This window comes from Ascoidea rubescens, assembly GCF_001661345.1.
Source record: "Ascoidea rubescens DSM 1968 unplaced genomic scaffold ASCRUscaffold_15, whole genome shotgun sequence".
NCBI lineage: Eukaryota > Fungi > Ascomycota > Saccharomycetes > Ascoideales > Ascoideaceae > Ascoidea > Ascoidea rubescens.
Genome location: NW_017962927.1, coordinates 44359 through 65018, shown reverse-complemented (window position 1 = coordinate 65018; position 20660 = coordinate 44359). Strand labels below are relative to the sequence as shown.

At 33.2% G+C, this 20660-nt stretch overlaps 6 protein-coding genes and 2 non-coding genes across 8 annotated transcripts in view; 6 read left to right on the top strand and 2 right to left on the bottom strand.

The window, feature by feature from the left end:
* Nucleotides 1-589: 589 nt before the first annotated feature.
* Nucleotides 590-1159, top strand: ASCRUDRAFT_77528 (uncharacterized protein). The gene has a single exon (XM_020193898.1). The coding sequence runs from the start codon at nucleotides 832-834 to the stop codon at nucleotides 1006-1008; it is 177 nt and encodes a 58-aa protein (XP_020045087.1). The 5' UTR covers nucleotides 590-831; the 3' UTR covers nucleotides 1009-1159.
* Nucleotides 1160-2023: 864 nt separating this feature from the next.
* Nucleotides 2024-2455, top strand: ASCRUDRAFT_72194 (uncharacterized protein; the record flags this gene model as incomplete). The annotated part of the gene is made up of 1 exon (XM_020192039.1): nucleotides 2024-2455. One exon carries the CDS (start codon nucleotides 2024-2026, stop codon nucleotides 2453-2455), a length of 432 nt encoding a protein of 143 aa, XP_020045086.1.
* Nucleotides 2456-3012: 557 nt separating this feature from the next.
* On the top strand, nucleotides 3013-7846 carry ASCRUDRAFT_116521 (uncharacterized protein). Its single transcript, XM_020188844.1, has one exon. It carries the CDS (start codon nucleotides 3354-3356, stop codon nucleotides 7437-7439), a length of 4086 nt encoding a protein of 1361 aa, XP_020045085.1. The 5' UTR covers nucleotides 3013-3353; the 3' UTR covers nucleotides 7440-7846.
* On the bottom strand, nucleotides 7816-8467 carry ASCRUDRAFT_77526 (uncharacterized protein). Its single transcript, XM_020193897.1, has one exon. The coding sequence runs from the start codon at nucleotides 8450-8452 to the stop codon at nucleotides 8141-8143; it is 312 nt and encodes a 103-aa protein (XP_020045084.1). The 5' UTR covers nucleotides 8453-8467; the 3' UTR covers nucleotides 7816-8140.
* Nucleotides 8468-8622: 155 nt separating this feature from the next.
* Nucleotides 8623-8694, top strand: ASCRUDRAFT_t160. The gene has a single exon. It is a non-coding gene; the product is annotated as a tRNA-Asp (tRNA).
* A 448-nt stretch (nucleotides 8695-9142) lies between these two features.
* ATH1 (alpha,alpha-trehalase ATH1) lies at nucleotides 9143-12517 on the top strand (the record flags this gene model as incomplete). The annotated part of the gene is made up of 2 exons (XM_020190868.1): nucleotides 9143-10470; nucleotides 10531-12517. 2 exons carry the CDS (start codon nucleotides 9143-9145, stop codon nucleotides 12515-12517), a joined length of 3315 nt encoding a protein of 1104 aa, XP_020045083.1.
* A 4939-nt stretch (nucleotides 12518-17456) lies between these two features.
* Nucleotides 17457-17547, bottom strand: ASCRUDRAFT_t149. Its single transcript has one exon. It is a non-coding gene; the product is annotated as a tRNA-Arg (tRNA).
* A 2505-nt stretch (nucleotides 17548-20052) lies between these two features.
* The window catches only part of ASCRUDRAFT_72190 (uncharacterized protein), a gene marked incomplete at both ends in the record, with an annotated part of 2039 nt that continues 1431 nt past the window's right edge, over nucleotides 20053-20660 (top strand). Inside the window, one exon of the mRNA XM_020192038.1 lies at nucleotides 20053-20548. Within this exon, the coding sequence (XP_020045082.1) occupies nucleotides 20053-20548 (496 nt within the window). The remainder of the gene's footprint in view (nucleotides 20549-20660) is intronic.

Sequence of the window (20660 nt, the reverse complement as noted above, 5' to 3'; positions counted from 1 at the left end):
GTTAATCTTTCTTGACATTCATAATTACCTCTTTTTTCTTCCTTATGAGATTCAATTCCACCGGAGATAGTTATCTCATTTGCTTCTCTATCGGAGTATAAGTTGATTTTATCCTTTTCAGCACCTGAAATTGAGATGTACTATTGGTAATTTTTTTCGCTTTTAGTTAGAAAATATTAGTTTGTGATTGAAATTGAAATTAATGTTAATAATTGGTAGCTATAGTATTAGTATTGATGATAATGAACCGAGGAGTAGATGAAAATAATCGCAGTTTATATATCATTTTGAGCTGATGTTTTTTATGATTAATTGTGGTGATTATGATTAATTGTAGTGATTACAATTAATTGATTATTGTTTGATTATTGTTTAGTTATTGTTCTAAGATTATCTCAGAAAGATATTTCTGAAAAAACTAGAAATTTCGACGAAAATAGAAATTATAACAAAAGATTTCGTTGAATGACGATAATTATGCATGCAATGCGAAATATGTAGCAACTGGAAAGCATGTGATTAACACAGTTGTTATTTTTTTTATTTCTAGCGATGATCTTATAACTCGAAGATGTAGAATAATCAAAGCCTAGTTTGGTGGGTTAGTAATATTCAGAGATAATATGAATTCAAGAAAACAGAAGAAAATTCCCAATGTTCCTAAAGGATTCAATAGAAAAATTGATGGGTTAGTATGATTATTAATAAGTGATTTTAATTGAATTGAATTGAATTGAATTTACTTTACTTTACTTTACTTTACTTTAGTTTAACTTGTAACAAAATCAACAGACTTCTGATTACTAATTATTTTAATGATAATAAAAAAGAATGGGGATGATTTTGTTCAGTATTCCATTACTTATTATCACTAGTTATCCACTATATCAAAGATTTGTTTTAGGTATGGAACAGGGAGAGAGAAGAGGAGAACTTTTAGAAGATGGAGCTAAGAGATATTATAGTGAGGAAGAGATGAAACAAAACCGAGAAAACAAATGGTTTTAATACTAGTAATGCTTGTAAATCGGTTAAATTATCTTAAATTATCTTGTATATAATATAATATAATATAATATAATATAATATAATATAATATTGTGGTATAACGGTAGGATATTGTTGAGTGAATGAATGAATAATGATAGTAAGTGAGATATAGGATATAAAAGTTAATTTATAATAATTTTAATTAATTTGAATATAATAAAGATCATAAAATTTAAATATAATCTTTAATTTTCAGTCCGGTAAGTTTAATTAAATTTAATAATATGAAATATAAAAGATTTGATTGCGTCGACGCATTTTCATGTAGTTGAATGTTATTACACATGAATATTTTTCTTTTCTTGTTATTCTTTTGATGATCTTGGATGTTGACGTTTGTTTTTCTTTTTTTAGAAGTTATGAATTATGAATAAAAGCGATGAAATTTATAAAAAATAATACAAATAACCAAGCAGAATTAAGAAAGAATATTAAAATTTTGCGAATAAATGTTAAATCCAAAGAGTTGATGGGATTTTTCATTGACCATGGTAAATCAAGCAATTTATTATTATTCAAGGTAAGGTCATATTCAATAAAGAGAGTTGAAAAAGCAAAAGAATTGGAAAGTATGTTTTTTTGGACCCAAAGAAATCTTGCCCAGCACACTTGTGTTGGGAAAGGTGACGAGATTTGAGAGCATTGCAACTGTAAAGGATATATTTTTTTTATGATGGATATTTAAAAGAATTAAAACGAAATGTACTTTCTTTCGATTCAAACCGTTAAATAACGTAAATAAATACGATCCGGTTTAACTATGATGGAGGGATAAATGGCCAGAAGTTCGCTAATGCCAGTTAGAAGCCGAAGTGTGGGACGAAGACAGGCCCAGTGCAGTGAGAGCAGCACGCGCTCCGGACACACCCACAGCGCGTCCTGGCGGTCTTTGCAGTTGCCGCAGTTGCTGGAAAAGGAGACACTGCTGCCTCTGCGGCATTACCTGTGGTGGTTAGCGCTGATACTGATAACGATGGCAGCATTCAGAATTGAGGACAAAGAACAAAACAACTACACAGAAAATAGAGAATGTTCTGGTTCCACAGTGGAGCGCTGCGCAAAACGCGCAGCAGGGTCCAGAATTCGTTGTCAGGCACTGACGGTGTCCCGCTGCAGCGGGGAAGCGCCACGCAGCGTGGCGGTCATCGTTTTCAGAGTGGAGCCGCCGGGCGCCGGAGGCAGCAGTAGGAAGCAGCAGCAGAAGGACAAGCCAGAAGCGCGACGGGAGAAGAGGTCTGTGGGACGTGTGAAGGGCGTGGTGCGAGGAGAAGCGGGCCGATCTGGCGGTGCTGGCGGTGCTGGCGGAGGAGCTGGCAGGAGAGAAGATGCCGGCCGCTGCGGGAGAAGGATCATGGCGGCGAGCGTTTTGCGGCCAGCCAATGCGGGAGCTCCTTCAGGCTGTTAACGGCGTGGATGAGAAGCATCGGTTGAAACAGCAGAAGCAGGAACACAATCACCAGCGGAATCGTGCCTCTTCCATCTTCGTCTTCTTCTTCCAGCTGCTTTTTCTGCTGCCATTTTCTCGCTCCTTTTCCAGCTCCTTCCAGTTTGGTCACTACCACTGATACTGCTGATTTGCTCTGTTTCACTCACTCAAATAATTTTTGGCTTCACTAAATAATAATCAAGTGTCAACCACATTTTAAACCTCCTAAATTTGACAAAAAAACTCCAAAATATCCAGTGTCCTTATATTTTACAATTTATAATTTACAATTTACAAATTATATTGAGATATTAATATATCCAGATCACTCTTGCTATCTCGTTTTACTTTATTCCATCTATCGTTTTTTTTAATTCGTTTTTTTGCCCTTTAGGTTTCTTCAAACTTGTTTTCAAATTCTCATATTTTCTCATATTTCTCGTAATTCTTTCATCAAACAAAAGAATTTGGCTTCAAATGAATTATCAACATCTGCTTCATATTCAATAACTAAAGACTTTTTTCAAATCAAACTCTCTTGAATCAATTTTCATCCCATTTCCATCTCATTTCCATCATTTTTTCACTTGATTTCCTCTTACAACACCCTTTTAAAATCACAATCACAATTACAATCTCAATTAAAATTCCAATTTAAGTTACTTTCAGATCAACTTCCAATTCAACATTTTAACTGTCTATAATATTCTCTCCTTCTATCTTTATTATTTTGTTCTTGTTCTTGTTCTTCTTGTTTTGTTTTTCTTTCTTCTTTCTTTCCTTTGGCTTTTTAAAATCAAATCGTCGTCTAAATCGTTTCTTCTCTACTCCCCCCCCATCCTAATACTTAATAACTAATCTCTAATCTTTAATCTCAATGTCTGACGGCACAATAACTATCACTGAACCTCCTTTACTCTTATCCTCTCAGCTAGATAATTCCGATTCAACCATAGACTCTGCCTCAACTTTAAATATCGTTGATTCTTTGCTATTGTCTGATATTCTCAAAATTTGTCCCACCTTCTCCCTATATGACGAACTACTACTCATAAAGGAAATTCAAAAAGCTGGTCCTTTACTACACTACGATCTCGACAAAATCTACGACTCAATCTCAAATATCCTAAATTACCTCTCAGAAGTCCTCAAAATCTTTCAAGACCTAGAAACCATAACCAATGTCATCTCTCCAATAAACCAGTACTACAACAACATTGAATGGATCTACGAAGGCAGAAACGAAATCTTGAAAATTTGTAGAAATGTTGACTCAATCGATTCAGTAATATCCCAGTTTTTAAGTCTAATTCAAAACAAATTCGAATCATGTAATCATGAATCTGATGACATTAATCGTAATAACAATAACAATAACAATAACAATAACAATAATAATAATAATGATAATAATAACAACAACAATAACAACAATAACAACAATAACCAAAATATAATCGCCAACAACAACTCAATTTTAAATCACTTGTCTATCCCAAATAACAACATCGAACTGCACTTATCTCAAATCCAAGAAGAAGACTCAACCTCCATTTCCGAAGATGACACAAATATCTTATCTCATAAAAAATACAACTACAATAATAAACAAGCTCAAAATGACAACGATAACAATAGCAATAACGATGATGATGACAATGATTCAGATCAAACTAGATCCTTCTCCGTATCCTCCCTCTACAGCAACAACTCAATCAAAAGTCACCACAACTGCGAAAGAAAAAAAAAAGAATACCTACAAGTCTTGGACAAAATCGAACACTTTAGCGATCTAACTCTCCACGTTAAAAAATATCTAATTGTCTACAAAAAAAAGGTAGATATCTCAATCCAATTCAACGAACTATACTACCAAATCATTGACTCAATTAGCTATGAAGTTGAAAACTATCTCAAAGAATCCTTCAAAATTCATGAATTGAAATTTTCTCCAAATCACCAATACGATTTAAAATTTAGTTTGGAAATGTTAACCGAAAAGATTAAATTCATAACAGAACTAAACCATCAAGACTCAAATCACCAAGACTCAAATCACAACTCAAATCAATCCTCTCCGAAAATTTCACTTCCAAATTTATCATCAAAAGATAACAACAACAACAACAACAACAACAACGTCACAATTCAACCAAATTTTATCTTCAACTCAGCTAACATCACTGGGATATCCCCCATCACTGAATCTTACCCATCAAATATTTCAAACGGCTACAATATCGTCAATAACAATCACAACAATAACTTATTCACCTACGCAACTTTAAACTCCCCTACAAAAAACTTAAGATTACCTACTTTTGATGAAACTGATGAAGTCCTCTACAGCAACTTCATCGAACTAAAACTAAAACTCGACCCCTTAAAGATATCAATCGACTACATCCAACCAAGACTAGAAGAATACATCTCCATTGCAAAGGATATCTACCCTAGCTCAATCGGCATCTTAAAGGACAAATACGAAAAACTATTCGAAAGATGGGTCTTCCTACAAAATGATATTGACGATTTAAAACACGAATTAATAGATAAAAGATGGAACGAAATTTTCTCCTATCTAATCAACGAATGCTCTCACCTAATTTCTGACATCGAAAGAGAACTAAGTAAACTAGGTATACACATCAGTCTCAACTCTAATGACTTACCAAATGCAAAATTTGATAAATCCTTGGGAATCAAAATTAAGTCAATCCCCCAAATCGGTAAATATAAAATGACAATTCTAGAAAACACTCTAATCATCTTAAAACAAGCCATTGAGGAAAATCTCGTCAATAATCACGAAATCATAGACTGTTTTAATCAAACAAGAAAAAACTGGTCCGATTTTAAATTTTATTTTGCTTCTGAATTTTTAGATGAACTATTCAATACAGAAAAGGATATCGTTCTGAAAAAGCTGGAAAATAAATTATTTTTAATCTCAAAGGATGAATCGTCTCTGAGCCTTCGAGATATTGAAGAATTCATCTCAGATATCAGCTCCACAAACAGTGATGATTCGATCAATCAAAATCTAACCAACAGCACTCGCAATAAAACAATCGATCCCACTGATACATCTTCCGAAAATACTTCTCCTTCATCTTCTTTGGTAGCCACTAATGATTTAAAAGAAAATACACCATTAAAGAAAACATTTTCTCATCGCACTCGTCAAAGCTCTATTGATGAAGTAACTGGTCTAATTGGTTTCAGTTTAAGTGGAGGAAGCGCCAGTCATGTTCATGGCCATAATATAATATCAAACCCAACAACACCTAAAAAATCCAAATTTAATAACAGAAAATCAATAATTGGATCAGCGTTAGTTAGTAAATTAAATTTACATCCTGTTTTAGTACAAGGCACTCCAACTTCCCCCAAAAAGACAAAGGAAAATAACTCTAAACATAGAAAATCTAGAAGTGAAATTGTTAAAGTTCCCAGCTCAGCCTATGAAATGGATAGACACTATCTTTCAGATGGAGATACAAACGAAAGTAGCCTAATTAGAGAAGACATGTTGAGCATTTTACAGGACCAAAGTATGTCTCTCGATGTTCAAGACAAAATTCAAGATAAAATTCAAGAAAATGATGCACAGCAAGAAAAAGAAAAGGAAAAATATAAAAATAAAGATAAAGATATGCCAAATCAGAATCTAGTCAAGTCCCCTAATGAATACAGAATCACTCCATTGGTTGATAGATTGGGAACAAATCGAGTTAAAAGTGAAGACTCTAGAAATGACATTAAGATTTCCTTTGACAATAGCCCCAATAAAAATTCTAGAGAATCTCATATTTCTTCAAGATCTGGAACATCATCTGTAAGCAGTGTGAATTCTGATGAACATCCGGAATTTAAGAATCTTTCAATTATTGAAAGAACACGATTAAAAGCTCTAAAAAAATTAGAAAGTGGGAATGGATTTAATGAAGAAGAGAATCTTGTTAATAACCTTAACAGAATGTCCTTGGAAGATAACGATGCAAATAAAATATCATCCTTTAAAGGAATGTTGGATAATATCCCTGAAGTTGAAAATGATTTTAAGAAAACTTTGCCAAAGTCGTTTAAAAACTCTGCCAACGGTAGTGCAGTTTCAACACCAAAACGTCAACAAATCGGCAAAAGAGAGATAATGGAGAATTATTCCATGAAGCGTGATGAAACAACAACTAGAAATCCCATGAGAAGTTTAGTCGGAACTACAGCATCACTTTCACCCAGGGCAGTTAGAATTTTTTCAAATACAAATAATAATATTGGTAATATTGGGGAGGAGCATATTTCAAGAAGAATTAATGGTATTCCTCATAAAGATAATAAAATTTCGTTTGTTGGAAACTCTAAAATATTAAATAATGCTAGTGCAAATATAGTCGGGATTAATAATACTAGTAGAAGATCATCATTTACTTCTATGAAGTCAAGGCCAGCGTCAAAACGAAGTTCGTTGATTCCTACACCTATATCTCCATCAGCTCGTATTAGACCACCAGGTCCTCCGGCAATTTTCAGCTCCCCGGGCAAGAAATCGTTTTCCGATGGGTCATTTGCAGAATTTCAAGAATTTGCTCATGTTTTTGAAGATTGTGATAATGTTTTAAAAGTTAGACCTTCAAGATTAAGACTGCCAAATGCTTCAATAGAATCATTGGGTTTGAATAAGAAACCACGAGCTTCAAAAACATTCAGTGGATCAACACAAGAATTTCTATCTAATAGAAACAGTTCAAGTATCTCATTAAATTCAAGTGTTTCATCAGTTTCATCGGTTCGTAATAGTGCCAATAGTACTACCACTAATAGATTAAGTGGGATTAGAAACTCTTCAAGAACTGGATTAAAGACACCAAATAGATATCCTACTAGTTCTAACAGTAGGTCAATTAACACTTTATCGGTTGCTTCTTCTGTTAATACATATTATTCTGTATCATCTAAATAATTTTTTGGTCTCTATTTTTAATTATTATTATTTTTATTATTTTTATTGTTTTTATTGTTTTTATTTTTTTTATTTTTTTTTATTGTTGTTTTAGTTGTTTTTAACTGTTGTTATTTGTTACTACTTGTTATTATTGAATCTAATTCCTTGTTCATCATATTTTTAAAATTTTATATTAAACATTTTTTATCATTTATATTTTATTACCTTTTTACTTTTTTACTTTTTTTCTATTTATTTTTACAATGTGTTGTTATTTTATTATTCGTTATCGTTGAATCTTTTGCTTTTTTTCTGTAATTATATTTTTTTAGTGGCTAATAAAACATGGTTAGGGTTGATTCTACAAATTTCCAAAAAAAATATTGAAAATTAAATTTTTCTGTTATTTTAATTATTCTTATTTCTTATTGTTCTCGCTTTATATATTAACTAATATGGACATTCGTTTAAATGAATTGTAACCTGTAGGAAAGAAAAAATTGTTGCAACAAAACAACCATCTGGTATTAACAATATTTTTTATTTTTTTTTATTTATTCTATGACCGCGAACCAGCCATAAGGGACTCGAAGACCAATATGGTGACTATAACCGCTATGTAAAAACTATGAAAACCGATTTCTTAATTCTAAACAAACTGTAGGGAAACCTGTTTCCAGGAAGAAAACCTACACAAATCAGATTAGCAGGAAGCAGCGTTAAGACCTAAAATCCCATGTTTTTCCCAAGAAACAAATCAACATTTGAAGTCCCTCTTTTGTACCTAAGAGTCGCCTTAGTTGGATCGACCTTTCAAAACCAAATTTGAAAGAATCAATACCAGCAATTATTCTGGCATTCAGATTTTTTGAACATTCAAAAAGGTAGTGATATATTGTAGGGGAAGGGTTGTTGAAAGCACAAAATTTTTTATTTAGATTTCCAGCAACCCACTGAAAATCAGGTCCGAACACATGCCCACATCGCAATTGCGTAATTCCGCTGAACAGATGCTTAGGATACTTCTTCATTGGTACATATAGAAGATTCTTCTTAAAATTTAAGGATGGATCATTTCCACTTATAATATTGTTAAAAATGAGTTAATTGAGCTTGGGTTCATAGTATTTCGTATTAACAATATAAAAAAATATATTAATAAAGTACATAAAGTTTACTTTTTTCCAGGAGCTAACAAAATTCCGTGATAGTTTAGTGGCTAGAATTACCGCTTGTCGCGTGGTAGACCGGGGTTCAATTCCCCGTTGCGGAGTCTCTTTTTGTCTCACTGTTTTTTGTGTTTGAACCAGAAAATAGGTTTGGGAAGTTGTCATCGAGTGTTGTTTTGTATTAATCCAGAAGAGCTCATTTTCTGGCAGTAGAAGAAGCAGAATCTAAAAAACAGTTTAGATGATGCTGTGAACGAAAGTTGTGGTTGAAACACTGTTCTCAAAGCAACGTTAAAATCTGGGGTTGAATTGCTTTTTGATTGCTCATCTCTCACAGAATCGTCATTTAAACCTAATTGGATTCGTTAATCCCAAAAAGAATCGTTTTATTTATAATGGTACAAATCAAGCCTGTTTTCTTCAGCATAATAGAACAGTACAATCAATACAACTAAATTCTATATTTTTCTTTCTACTGATACTCAAACTGTGTTCAGCACATTATTTTTACGTTGCCATATTTTAGATCGATCTCACTGGATCTGTTTAATAATGAATATTAAAGGCCCCCTTTTGATTAATTTTCATGAAAGGAAAATATACAACAGAAAAAGCTTTAAAATATTTATATTATTGATCTTCACTTTTCTTGGAATATTCTATTTAATATACTCCACTTTATTTTCAATTTTTCCATCTCAAAATCATCACTCTTATTTGCCCTTTTTTTTCCACCCTTTCAGTTCTAATCATCATGGCACCTTTCATGGTAAAAGAGAATTCATTAAACAGAAAATCTTAGCCAAATTCTATAATAAATATTGCAATAAAAACTATGAATCGTATGTTGCTAAAAAGGACTATTTAGAAAAATCAAAGGAAATTTTTAAATTATGTTCGAATTCAAAAAATTCGTTTTATAACGATGATGATGATAAAAACTATTTAGGTACGACTGTCTTCAGTGAAAACATTTTTAACAAACAGCCTTATATCTCAAATGGTTATATTGGCTCAAGATTAACTAATTTAGGTCAGGGTTTTGCCTTTGATCAATCTTCTCCTGGAAATTATCAATATGAACAAAATCCTGATTCTTTTTCAAATGGTTGGCCATTATTTAATAAAAGATTCTCCGGCGCTTTTATTGCAGGCTTTTATAATCTACAGTATAGAACTCCAGGCGTTAACTTTCCTGAATTATTAGATATAGGTTATGAAAGTGTACTATCTGCTATTCCACAATTTACCACGCTAAATATCAAATACAATGATTTAATACTAAATCCAGAATTAACAAAACCAAACGAAATTTCAAATTATTCTCAAATTATGTCTTTAAATAACGCTATTGTTCAAACATCATTTATTTGGCAGGACGCCTTAAAGGTTTCCTTTGAGACTTTTGCTCATAGATCAATATCAACTTTAGCTTTGGTCTCTCTCAATATAACTAATTTAATCCATAATGAAACACATTTGGAAATCATTGACAATTTGAATTTCAATACCTCCCAGAGATGTGATTTGGAGGAATTAGGTTATAAAAAAAAGGAAAATTCCATCTATATGGTTGTAACTCCAAACAACTTACCTTATTCTTTTGCTTCAATCTATTCTTCATGGGATTACCAGCATACCATTGATATCACCAATCAAAAACACACAAAACTCAAAAAACCCAAGGTTAATTACTCAATTCAAAATAATCAATCAGTCAATAAAGTTCTTTACATTAATTTAAAGCCATATGAAAGTTTGTCTCTAAATAAATATGTTGGAATAGTTTCAAGTGATTATGAAAAATTAGATATATCTTCTGATTACGAAAGCTTACTAAAATCAACAAAAGAGCAACTAAATCAAATCAAAAAAAAGGTGTTCAATTATTCAAAATATATTTCGTTAAATTCTTTAAAAACTGGCAGATATTTTTTAAGAGAATCTCATATCGATAGTTGGAACAAAGTTTTAAATGGCATCAAAATTGAGGTTCCTTCTGATGGGCTATTAACATTGTCAGCGAGATCATCGTTGTTTCATTTGCTAGTCAATACAAGAGAAGACAGCAAGGGCGTTACATCAGCATTACCTGTATCCGGATTATCTTCAGACAGCTATGGCGGGATGGTTTTTTGGGACACCGATATTTGGATGATTCCCGGTCTATTGCCATTTGCACCAGAACATGCAAAGGCATTAACATACTATAGATATTTCACATTTGAACAAGCAAAGAGAAACGCCAAATATTACGATTCTCCTGGATCAGTTTATCCCTGGACTTCAGGAAGATTTGGAAATTGCACTGCTACAGGACCATGCGTCGATTATGAATATCATATCAACATTGCGATTTCGTTATCAATGTGGAAGGTGTTTTTATCGGGGGCTGGAGACTTGAATTATCTCGAAGAGGTTGCATGGCCTATCATTAAAAATTCAGCCAATTTTTTATCAGCATATGTGAAGTACAACGAAACATTGAAACAATATACCACCTTTAATTTAACGGATCCAGATGAGTATGCGGATTTCATCGATAATGGCGCTTATACAAATGCTGGAATTTCGACTTTGATGAAGTGGGCTTTATTAATTGCCTCAGAAAGTTTACTTAATAAGACCGAAGAGATTAATCCTAAATGGTTGAGTATTGTTGGTAATATGTATATCCCAAAGTCTGAATATAACATCACTTTAGAGTATGATGGGATGAACTCATCGGTGTTGATCAAACAGGCAGATGTTGTGTTAAGTACTTATCCATTGGAAGACTTTGATATCGATATTGAACAGGGGTTGAGGGATATGCATTACTATACCGAAAAACAGGCAGATGCTGGACCAGCAATGACATTTCCAGTTTTTTCAATAATTTCATCCAGATTATCCAAAAAGGGGTGCTCATCTCAAAGTTTTTTAAAGAAGTCATCGTATCCATATATTCGACTACCCTTTGGACAGTTTTCAGAACAAAGTAACGATGACTATTTGATCAATGGAGGAACACAGCCTGCGTTTCCATTTTTGACAGCTAATGGAGGGTTGATCCAAGCTATAACGTATGGGCTCCCAGGAATTAGATTTGGTTATATTATTAACCCAAATGGAGATTTTCAACGAGTTTTAAAATTTGATCCAATTTCGTTGCCAATATTACCTGAGGGAGTAATCATTAAAGGATTCAAGTATCTTGGACAATTGTTGGACATAATAATAACCAATGAAGAAGCGATAATATTGCATAATGGAGATTTGGATTCTAATATTGAAAACGGGGACACTATATTAATTGAAGTTGAAGAGAGAAATTTCAATAAAGGATTATATGAATTGAATTCAGGAGATGAATTCATTGTACCATTGTTTTTTCCAGAGAAAAACATCAATGGATCAATTTCTGAATGTTTTCCGATATTGAATTTAAGTGATGGTAAATATGGGGATGTTGCAAATTCTGCTAATGATGGAGATAATTCTACATCATGGCAGCCGATTAATGACCAAGAAGCGAAATTGATAATTGATTTAGAGAACTATTTGCAAATTCATAAGGTTATAATTAATTGGGGAAATCGACCAGCCGAATATTTGAACGTATCAATAATTGACGGAGAAATCAATGAAGAGATTGATGAAATACAAAGAGAATTTAAAGGAAAAAAGGAGAACGAATTTGAAGAAATTTTAGTTGAAATTAGCAGGAATGATAAATTAATCATTGAGAATTGTAAGATTAATATATCACATCCATATGACGCCGAAGAATTTGGCAAGGTGCAGTTGATGCCCGATAACATCACAGAGATTAACATAGAAGAGATGAGCATCCGTAGCAGATTCATTATAGTTGGAGTTAAAGGGAATTTGAATGGAGATTATGATCGACGAGGGTGCACTATTGCAGAAATATCTATTATTTAAAGTTGGACGAAAGAAAGAAAATGAAACGAATAGAAAGCCAAAGAAAAACAGCTGTGAAATAGAAACTAAAATCATCTGGAGATTCCGGAAATAGAGTGTGAAATTATCCAAATTCTAACCTTTCATAACCTCATCAATTTATTATTTTGCTGATTTGATAATCAACCAATTGCCAAATCTACCAATGTATTGTGTATGAATAGCGACCTATTGGTTTAGAGCGTCATAAAAACAAGCAGCTGAAATTGAAATCCCATGTTTGCTGTTGCTTATATTTCAAAATCGAGAAACCTGGCTTCTGTTTTGGTTATTGTTTTTTTCTTCTTTGTCACTATGTTTTGTTTTTTGTTATATGAATTCTTTGAGGAATTTTTCAAAAATAGGTTTAAGGTTATGCCAACAGCTCAAAATATGGAGCAACCATCAGAGTTCTTGGAGTAGCAAACTCGAGCAGAGATAAGAAAAGAAATAAAAAAACGCAGTTATTTTTAACAATTGATCCTATTAGTGCTGGAAGGTGTGTGAATTGGGACAAGCAAAAGCCGGACTGGAAGCAGAAACCTATTAGCGGTTCCAACCGGAGCAAAAGTAGCAGCAGAAACAACACCGGCTAAATCAGAGTCGGTTAATGCAGTTCCGGCAGCAGTGGTTCCATTGGGAAGCGAACCGTCGACCTCTGGCTCGTCTCCTTTGTCTCTGGCTGGTGGAAGGTGGTTGGCTGTAAGAAACAGGAATTGCAGCGGAAGGAGCTTTTGGGACTTTGGCTGCTGATTGGCCGGAGGCTGTTGCCTGTGATACCGGTGGAGTGCTGTAGGTGCCTTCGTTTGTGCCTAAGCTTTTTTTTTGCTTTAATTTTAGAAATGGTTCGCAGACCTAAAAGATGTGTATGCCAAGAACTCTGTTCAGAGTTTCCAGCAGCCAATCAAAGTGCGCGCAGGAAAAGGAATACGTCTTGGTCATCAGAAAAAGTAAGCATAACTATTAATAAATCTCCTGTTCACAAATTAACTGAACTGTTTGGGAGAAAATCTAAAAAAAACTAAGAATACCCAAGATCAAGCCCTCTCATTTTTGCTTGGGCTTATTGCTTTTTTCTTCCTACTCAACTTACGAGTATAGTGGTGTCTTAATTTAGCAATTTCTAAGAATCCTAAGGAGATCCTTCAGCTTCTGAACAGAAGTCTCTGGAAATTAGTCTGCTTATGATTTTTTGGCTTATATATTCAATGCCTTTAGAGAATGACTTTTCATCTGCAAAAAATCATATAAATTAATTGAATTCTCTTTCATCTTGCTCTGTGTTCATCCTTTTATCAGACAACCCTAATTCTCACATCTCTTTGGAAATCTGAATAGTCCATTCGTTATTCACAACTAATAAATTCAACCCTGGTCAATCGCTAATAACTTCAAAAATCCATAATCAAAAAGAAAAAAAAATACAAGCAAATACTTGCACAATTAGGTCCAACTGTTTAAATTCAATTGCCACAGTTTTTAGATCGATTTTTTCCAATTTTTCAAAATGCTTTTCAGCAAAAAAACTTTAGCTGCTTCCTTCTTATATCTTGCTTCCTTGGTTAAAGCAGATACTAGTTTCTCCCTCTCGGTTTATGCCCCACAAACTGACATTGATGGTGGCGCTGTTACTGTTGAATTGGAAGAAAAATACTTGGGCTTGAACCTTGGCCCTGCCTTTGATGGTACCTTGGTCTCAGGTTCGGGTTATGTGAAATGCAACAACTTTGAAGAAAAATATTTAAGTGTAGGTGCCAACTCAAGATTGGTCTGTGGTGACTCTCCCGCAGGTGGTTTTGGTATCTCTGATAAATACTTATCATACAATGGTGGTTCAACTTTTTATTTTGTTCTTCAGCAAGATTTAACTTATGAGTTATTCTTGAGCGGTAATTATTCTGCACCTGCTGCCATACAAAGAAGAGGTAGCTCTAATACTGTTGCTGCTAAACTTGAATTAAATATACAATCTCAATCTAGTTCTTCTGGTTCTCCTTCTGCATCTGTTTCTAATACTGATACTGTATCTAATACTGTTCCTTCCGGTTCTGCTTCTGTTTCTCACTCTGATTTGCCATCTGGTTATACCATTACCGTTATTACAACTGACTGCCCTGTCACTGAAACCATCACAATTACTTCTTGCAGCGAAGATAAATGTGTCACTGCTACCACCGAAACTGTTCACATTACTGAAACTGTTTACACTACTACTTGTCCAGTCTCTGACTTGACCAAAACTCACACACCATCTGAATCTAAAACTTATACCCCATCAAGTTCTGGATCTGCTAAACCATCCACTTTAACTGTTTCATTAACCACAACTGTTATTACCACTGATTGTCCTGTTACTGAAACCATCACTATCACTTCCTGCGATGATAACAAATGTGTCACTGGCACTACCGAAACTGTTCACACCACTCAAACTGTTTACACTACTACTTGTCCAGTCTCTGACTTGACCAAATCCATACCATCTCATGCACCATCAACCCTTACCTCTGAAACTACCGTTACTACTGATTCTCCAATCACTGAAACTTTAACTCTCACCTCTTGTGATGGAGATAAGTGTATTATTTCAACTCATGAGTCTACTTATACCACCAAGAGTATCTATACAAAGACCACTGAAGTTCCTGAAACTACAACTCCTTACACTGCTCCAACCAGTAAACCAATCACCTCAACCTATGTCACCCTCACAACCCAATCTGTTGTCACCACCTCTTATCCAGTTACCAAAGATATCACTTTAACCACCTGTGATGAAGAAAAATGTTCAACTACAGTTACAAAGACTTCTTATTCAACTGAAGAAACTTTAACTACCACCAGTGTAATTGTTACAAGCAAATCTGTTGAAGTTCCATCTACCACTGAAATCACTTACAGTAAAACATCTGTTATTACTACTTTACACCCAACCACAAGTGTTGTTACTTTAACTAAATGTGTTGATGAAGAATGTATTACAAGTGTTTCCAAGACTTCTTACATCACTGAAGAAACATTGACCACTACTCATTATAGTGTTTCAACTAAGCCAGTTGAAACTCCAGTCGAAAGCAAGACAGTCGAAACTTCAAAAGACATCACTATTCAAACCACACCAGCCACTAGTTCCCATGAAACCACTTTGATTACTTACTCAGTTTCCCAATCTGCCTCTAATCCAGTGACTGTTGAACAACAAACTATTAACATGGGTAACACTCTTTCCTCCGGTATCTTAGCTATTATTGCCGGTTTATCTGGTGTTTTATTCATTTAAACATTGTTTTTTTACATTTGTATTTTTATAATTCAATTTAAAAAATTGAAAAGGTAAACTAAACAAACTTTTATCAACTTCTTTTTTTTCATTTTATTTGATTTTATCATTTCTTCAAAGCCTAGTTTCTTCTGCATATTATTACTTTTGTGATTCTTAAAGTTCAATTTGCTGAATTTTTTTATAGTTCCTATTCAAACCTACATCAATTTATGGTTTCATGGTTGTTATTCATTAGGTAAAATTGATTTAAAAACAAGCAACAATATATACCATATAAAAACCATTTTGTTTTTGTTTATTTCACATTTTATTTTTTTTCAATAGTTAATATTTTGATTAGAAGAAATTATATTTCAAAATTTTAAATCTTTAACTTTTATGCATTTCTAATAAATTAATACAAGGTCTTTCTCAAAACAATACAATTTCAAATTCATAATGCAAAAATGGGTAGATTCAGAGCAGCAATTGAAATTCAGTAGTTGTTAAATTGCTAAAGTTAGCTGTAAATGTTAACTGATATCGAGCTGAGATTTGTTGATTAAAGAAGTTGCGCAAAGTAAATGAATCTCAATTACATGATGCGTTAAGACGCGCACAAATGCATGTTTGCGCTGATAAATGCAATATCCGCGCATAGTGGCCTTAGGTAATAATAAGAGATTGCCGTTGATGAGAAGAAAATCAGCCAATGAGAAGCGTGTGTTGGTTGAAGAAAGCGTTCTGTTCGGGTCAATTTATTTGCTTTCAGGAACATTTATTTCTTAACAGCATAGGGATGAAATTCTTAAGCAATGAAATTACAAGAAAATTAATTAAGTTATCTGTTTCATTTATTATTTGGCTGTTTTAATACAAATTTGCTAGAGATTGCTTTTAGTATCTACAAATGATATCCTCAGACTCCAGACATTTATTGGGAATTGCGATTTTTGTAATCAATAACATTAACGAAAAGAGATTTTGGACTTTGATTGAAATCAGAAGTTTAAATTAAGATTATTACAAATAAGATTTACACAATAATAAAATATTAGTAAAATAGTGAAATATTGAAATAGTGAAATAGTGAAATAGCGAAAAAATAAAATAATAAAATAATAAAATAATAAAATAATGAAATAGTAAAATAATAAATTATAAAGATGTTAAAATTTAGGATAAAAATAAAAATAAAAACTCAAAAATAAAGCTAACTAATAATTTAGTGATTTTGGCGATTTTATATCTTGATCCAGGTGGAAGATTACTTACTTTGTAGATGTGATAACTGAAATATTGTCTTGGTTTTAAATAGATTAATTTCTGTTGGATTCTAATTTAAGCTAGTTATCCCAGCAGCTTTGCTCATCAGATAAGTAATATATTGCTAATGCCAATTACTAATGGTCAATTCCCCAATGTTTACTTGGCTTGAGATTAATTGAAAGAAAAAAGATGTATCAATTATAAATTTGATCCGTAGATTGGCGGTGACGAGCTTTGACTTAAGAAACAAACAGGTTTATCAGCCACTAGCGCAAGAAGAGGATCAAAAGCACCAAGCTATTTTTAAAAGGAAAAAGCAATTTGGTCCTGGAAAAAAAGAAAACGTTATCAATCCATGAGGAAAGAAGTAAAAACAAAACAAAAAGTAAACTTCCCCACCAGGACTCGAACCTGGAATCTCTCGGTTCCTCATTAGATATTAAATCGTAGCCGAACGCCGTAACCATTGGGCCATGAGGAAAGAAGTTGCTGATGAAAATTTAAAGATAAAATATAATACCTAAATTTAATACTATTTTTTTTGGTTAGTTTTACTTAATTTGACTTTTATTACGATTGTTTTTATTAAGAATATCTTTTCAGGATATTAAGTTTTTATTATTAAATTAAAATAGCATTAAAATTTCATTGCTTTGGATTGTGATTTGAAAAATTGGGGTTAATCTTTTTAGTTTTGATTAACAAAGAAGCAACAAGAGCAGTTGTATGATATTATGCCATAAAGTTTGCATAATCACATATATCATCAAAAATAAATCACTGATAATCATTGGTAATCATTGAAAGAGCATATTATTGTAATAAGCAATAGGATTACGGCTGCGGGCTAAAGAAAATGAAGTTAAAATAGATTTTTAATATTGTTAGCATCGGTAATCTTTGAAATATCAGACAAAGGGCTGTTATTGTGTTGGAAAAGTAAAAGTAATTCACCAATATTGATAAAAAGTCTAATTAAATACTTGGGGCTTTTGTTGCGTTTGTTCTTTCAGAAAAAATGCAGAGGTTGTTTCTGACAGATTTGATAGATTTAATAACTTGATTGGATCCTATAAATATGAAAGTAATATTTTATCTTTTTTGATTGTCATTATTATTATTATTAGAAACAGCGGTTATTTATTTATATATTTATGATAATGTTTAAGTCACCAAGTTTTTGAATAATGTTTCATCATGTAGTATGATATTTTTTTATTCTGTAGAGCAGGAAAACAAACTGATAGCAATAATAACAGCCGAAATTACCAGCAAAAAGATATCGTAGAATTAAGGCAAGTCTGAGGATGAATAGGGGAAAGATAGTCTAAAAAATAACAAATCCTCAATAACAGTATTTTGATGAATTGAGGTGATGAGCAAAAGCAAAATTATTTGTATTTAGAGGATAAATTTAACGAGCAGCCAACATTGTTAATTGTTTTAATATGCTGATTTTGTTCAAGAACCCACATCTCTTATTATCGTTGCGATCTTTGTTGCATTGAGTGCTACTGGTATCCTTGTTAAAACGTTTTAACCAGAAAACTGTGCAAATAACACAGATTATTCCAAAGAATTGGAAATAGTGTTAGAATCAGTACCTGAAAACTGCTCATCAGAAAACAGACAACTGCAAGAGTATTAATATAGTTACGATCGCAAGCCTTCCTTTAATTATGCATTATAACCATCCCAATTTTTGGGAATCAAGCTCAGAGAAGAAAGCGAGAAAAGAGGAAACGAGAGAAAACAGCAGACAGAGAAAATAAAAACAGCAAGGAGAGAGAAAATAAAAACAGCAAGGAGAGAGAAAATAAAAACAACAAAAATATAGTGGGATAAGACAGGAATCTGACCAATTGCTCTTTCGAGCCAATTCTTTGCATTCCAAAAACTCTGCTTAGAGAAAACAGAACAACACACCCAGCTTGAGCCCTGACTCAAGCCCAGACCTAGCACCGGAAGCAAGGTGTCTCACTTCATGGTCTGCATGAACCAATCACAGCGCAGAATGTTTATGCGTCGAAGTTAAACGTCTCCGGCCCTTTAATGTCCGAGACCAAAAGCGTGCGTCTGTAATGTCGAACCCTAATTTTCTGTGGCTGCAGTGTCTGCGTTTTCGGGATCTTTCAAGAAGAAGATATATCGCACTCATTAGGAAAGTGTCCTGGTCTGTCCCAGCTGAGTTCTTGCTGTGCGAAATCAGCTCAGTTTGCCTGCGCTTAAAAATATTATAGCAGAGCATTGTGAACAGAAGGTGTGGAGGGTGTTTCGTCAGCTTTTGTCGACGAGCTTGGGAGCTTGTGAGCTTGGTGCAACTATTTTTAACTGCTGTGCACCACTATTTACTCAGTAATTCAGATAGAAAGCACCCACATAGTAGCTGTACTGAAGGTCTTACTTTTCACTAATTCGTTGCTTTGTAATCAGGTGTTCGACCTCCATTAGGAACACTTGATCCTTGTTCAAAACCTTTATTAAGTAGTGGTTCGCCAAACAACAGAACTGTTTCTTAATTCATTTTAAAATTTTATTTGTAAAGGATCTCAAAAAAAAAATGAAATGTGTAATTTAGAGTTTCAATTAACTTTTTGAGTTTATTTTTTTAAAATGAATGTTAATTTCAAGAAGATTATTATTATAAATCATTTAAGTTAAACTTTCAAAAATGGGTATTTAGCATAATTAATGTTATCTGTATTCATAATCACTTATATCAGATCTTAATGTTCAATAATCTTCTGTTCATCATCCACGAAATTCAATTAAACCATTTTATTGTCCTTTTGTAATATTTATTTCAATATGTTAATTTCTAGTTAAACATTATTTAAATTAGGAAAAGGGAAAATTTTGCTCAACGAAGCAATTTGATTTCCTTCATCTCAGATATTTATATAAATATCTTCCTTTCCCACCACCTATTTTTTATTATTCTCAAGCCACCACACAATTTCTATTCCAATCCTATACCACGATAGAAATGACAAACAAATATCATATATCCATTTTTTCGATAATCTTGCTTTTCAGTTCACTTATCAACGCTGAATTTGGACTTATTGCTCGTCATCCTGGTACAATACTTGAAGGTCGGGCATTAACTGTCAATGCAAATAGAAGAATTACATTCGGTTCTGGCCCTGCCTTTAGAGGCAATCAAGTGAATGGCTTCATATCTTGTGCTGACACCCCTGGTGAATACTTAGGCATTTCTGGTGGCCAAATAATTTGTGCACCAACTCCATTTCCAGGTTTTTCTATTCGAGTACCTCAAGGTTCTTCTTCTCCTTTCTTGTTTTTTAATGGCCAACTTCCTTTTTTCTTTCAACTTAATGATGGTGTTTGGGGCTTAAATGCTGGCGGTAACTATTCTCTTCCATCTTTACTTTTTAAGAGAGAAGAAGCTCCAATTGGTGTCAATTTAGAAGTAGTAGGTGATTATACTCCAATCACCTCATCATCAGATACACCAACTGGTTCCGATAAGCCAACGGATTCTGACAAACCAACAGATTCTGACAAACCAACAGATTCTGACAAACCAACAGATTCTGACAAACCAACAGATTCTGACAAACCAACAGATTC

Bases quoted from the DNA above. Each gene is read 5' to 3' on its own strand.
- ASCRUDRAFT_77528 (XM_020193898.1), top strand. From the start codon at position 832: ATGGGGATGATTTTGTTCAGTATTCCATTACTTATTATCACTAGTTAT.
- ASCRUDRAFT_116521 (XM_020188844.1), top strand. From the start codon at position 3,354: ATGTCTGACGGCACAATAACTATCACTGAACCTCCTTTACTCTTATCC.
- ASCRUDRAFT_77526 (XM_020193897.1), bottom strand. From the start codon at position 8,452: ATGAAGAAGTATCCTAAGCATCTGTTCAGCGGAATTACGCAATTGCGA.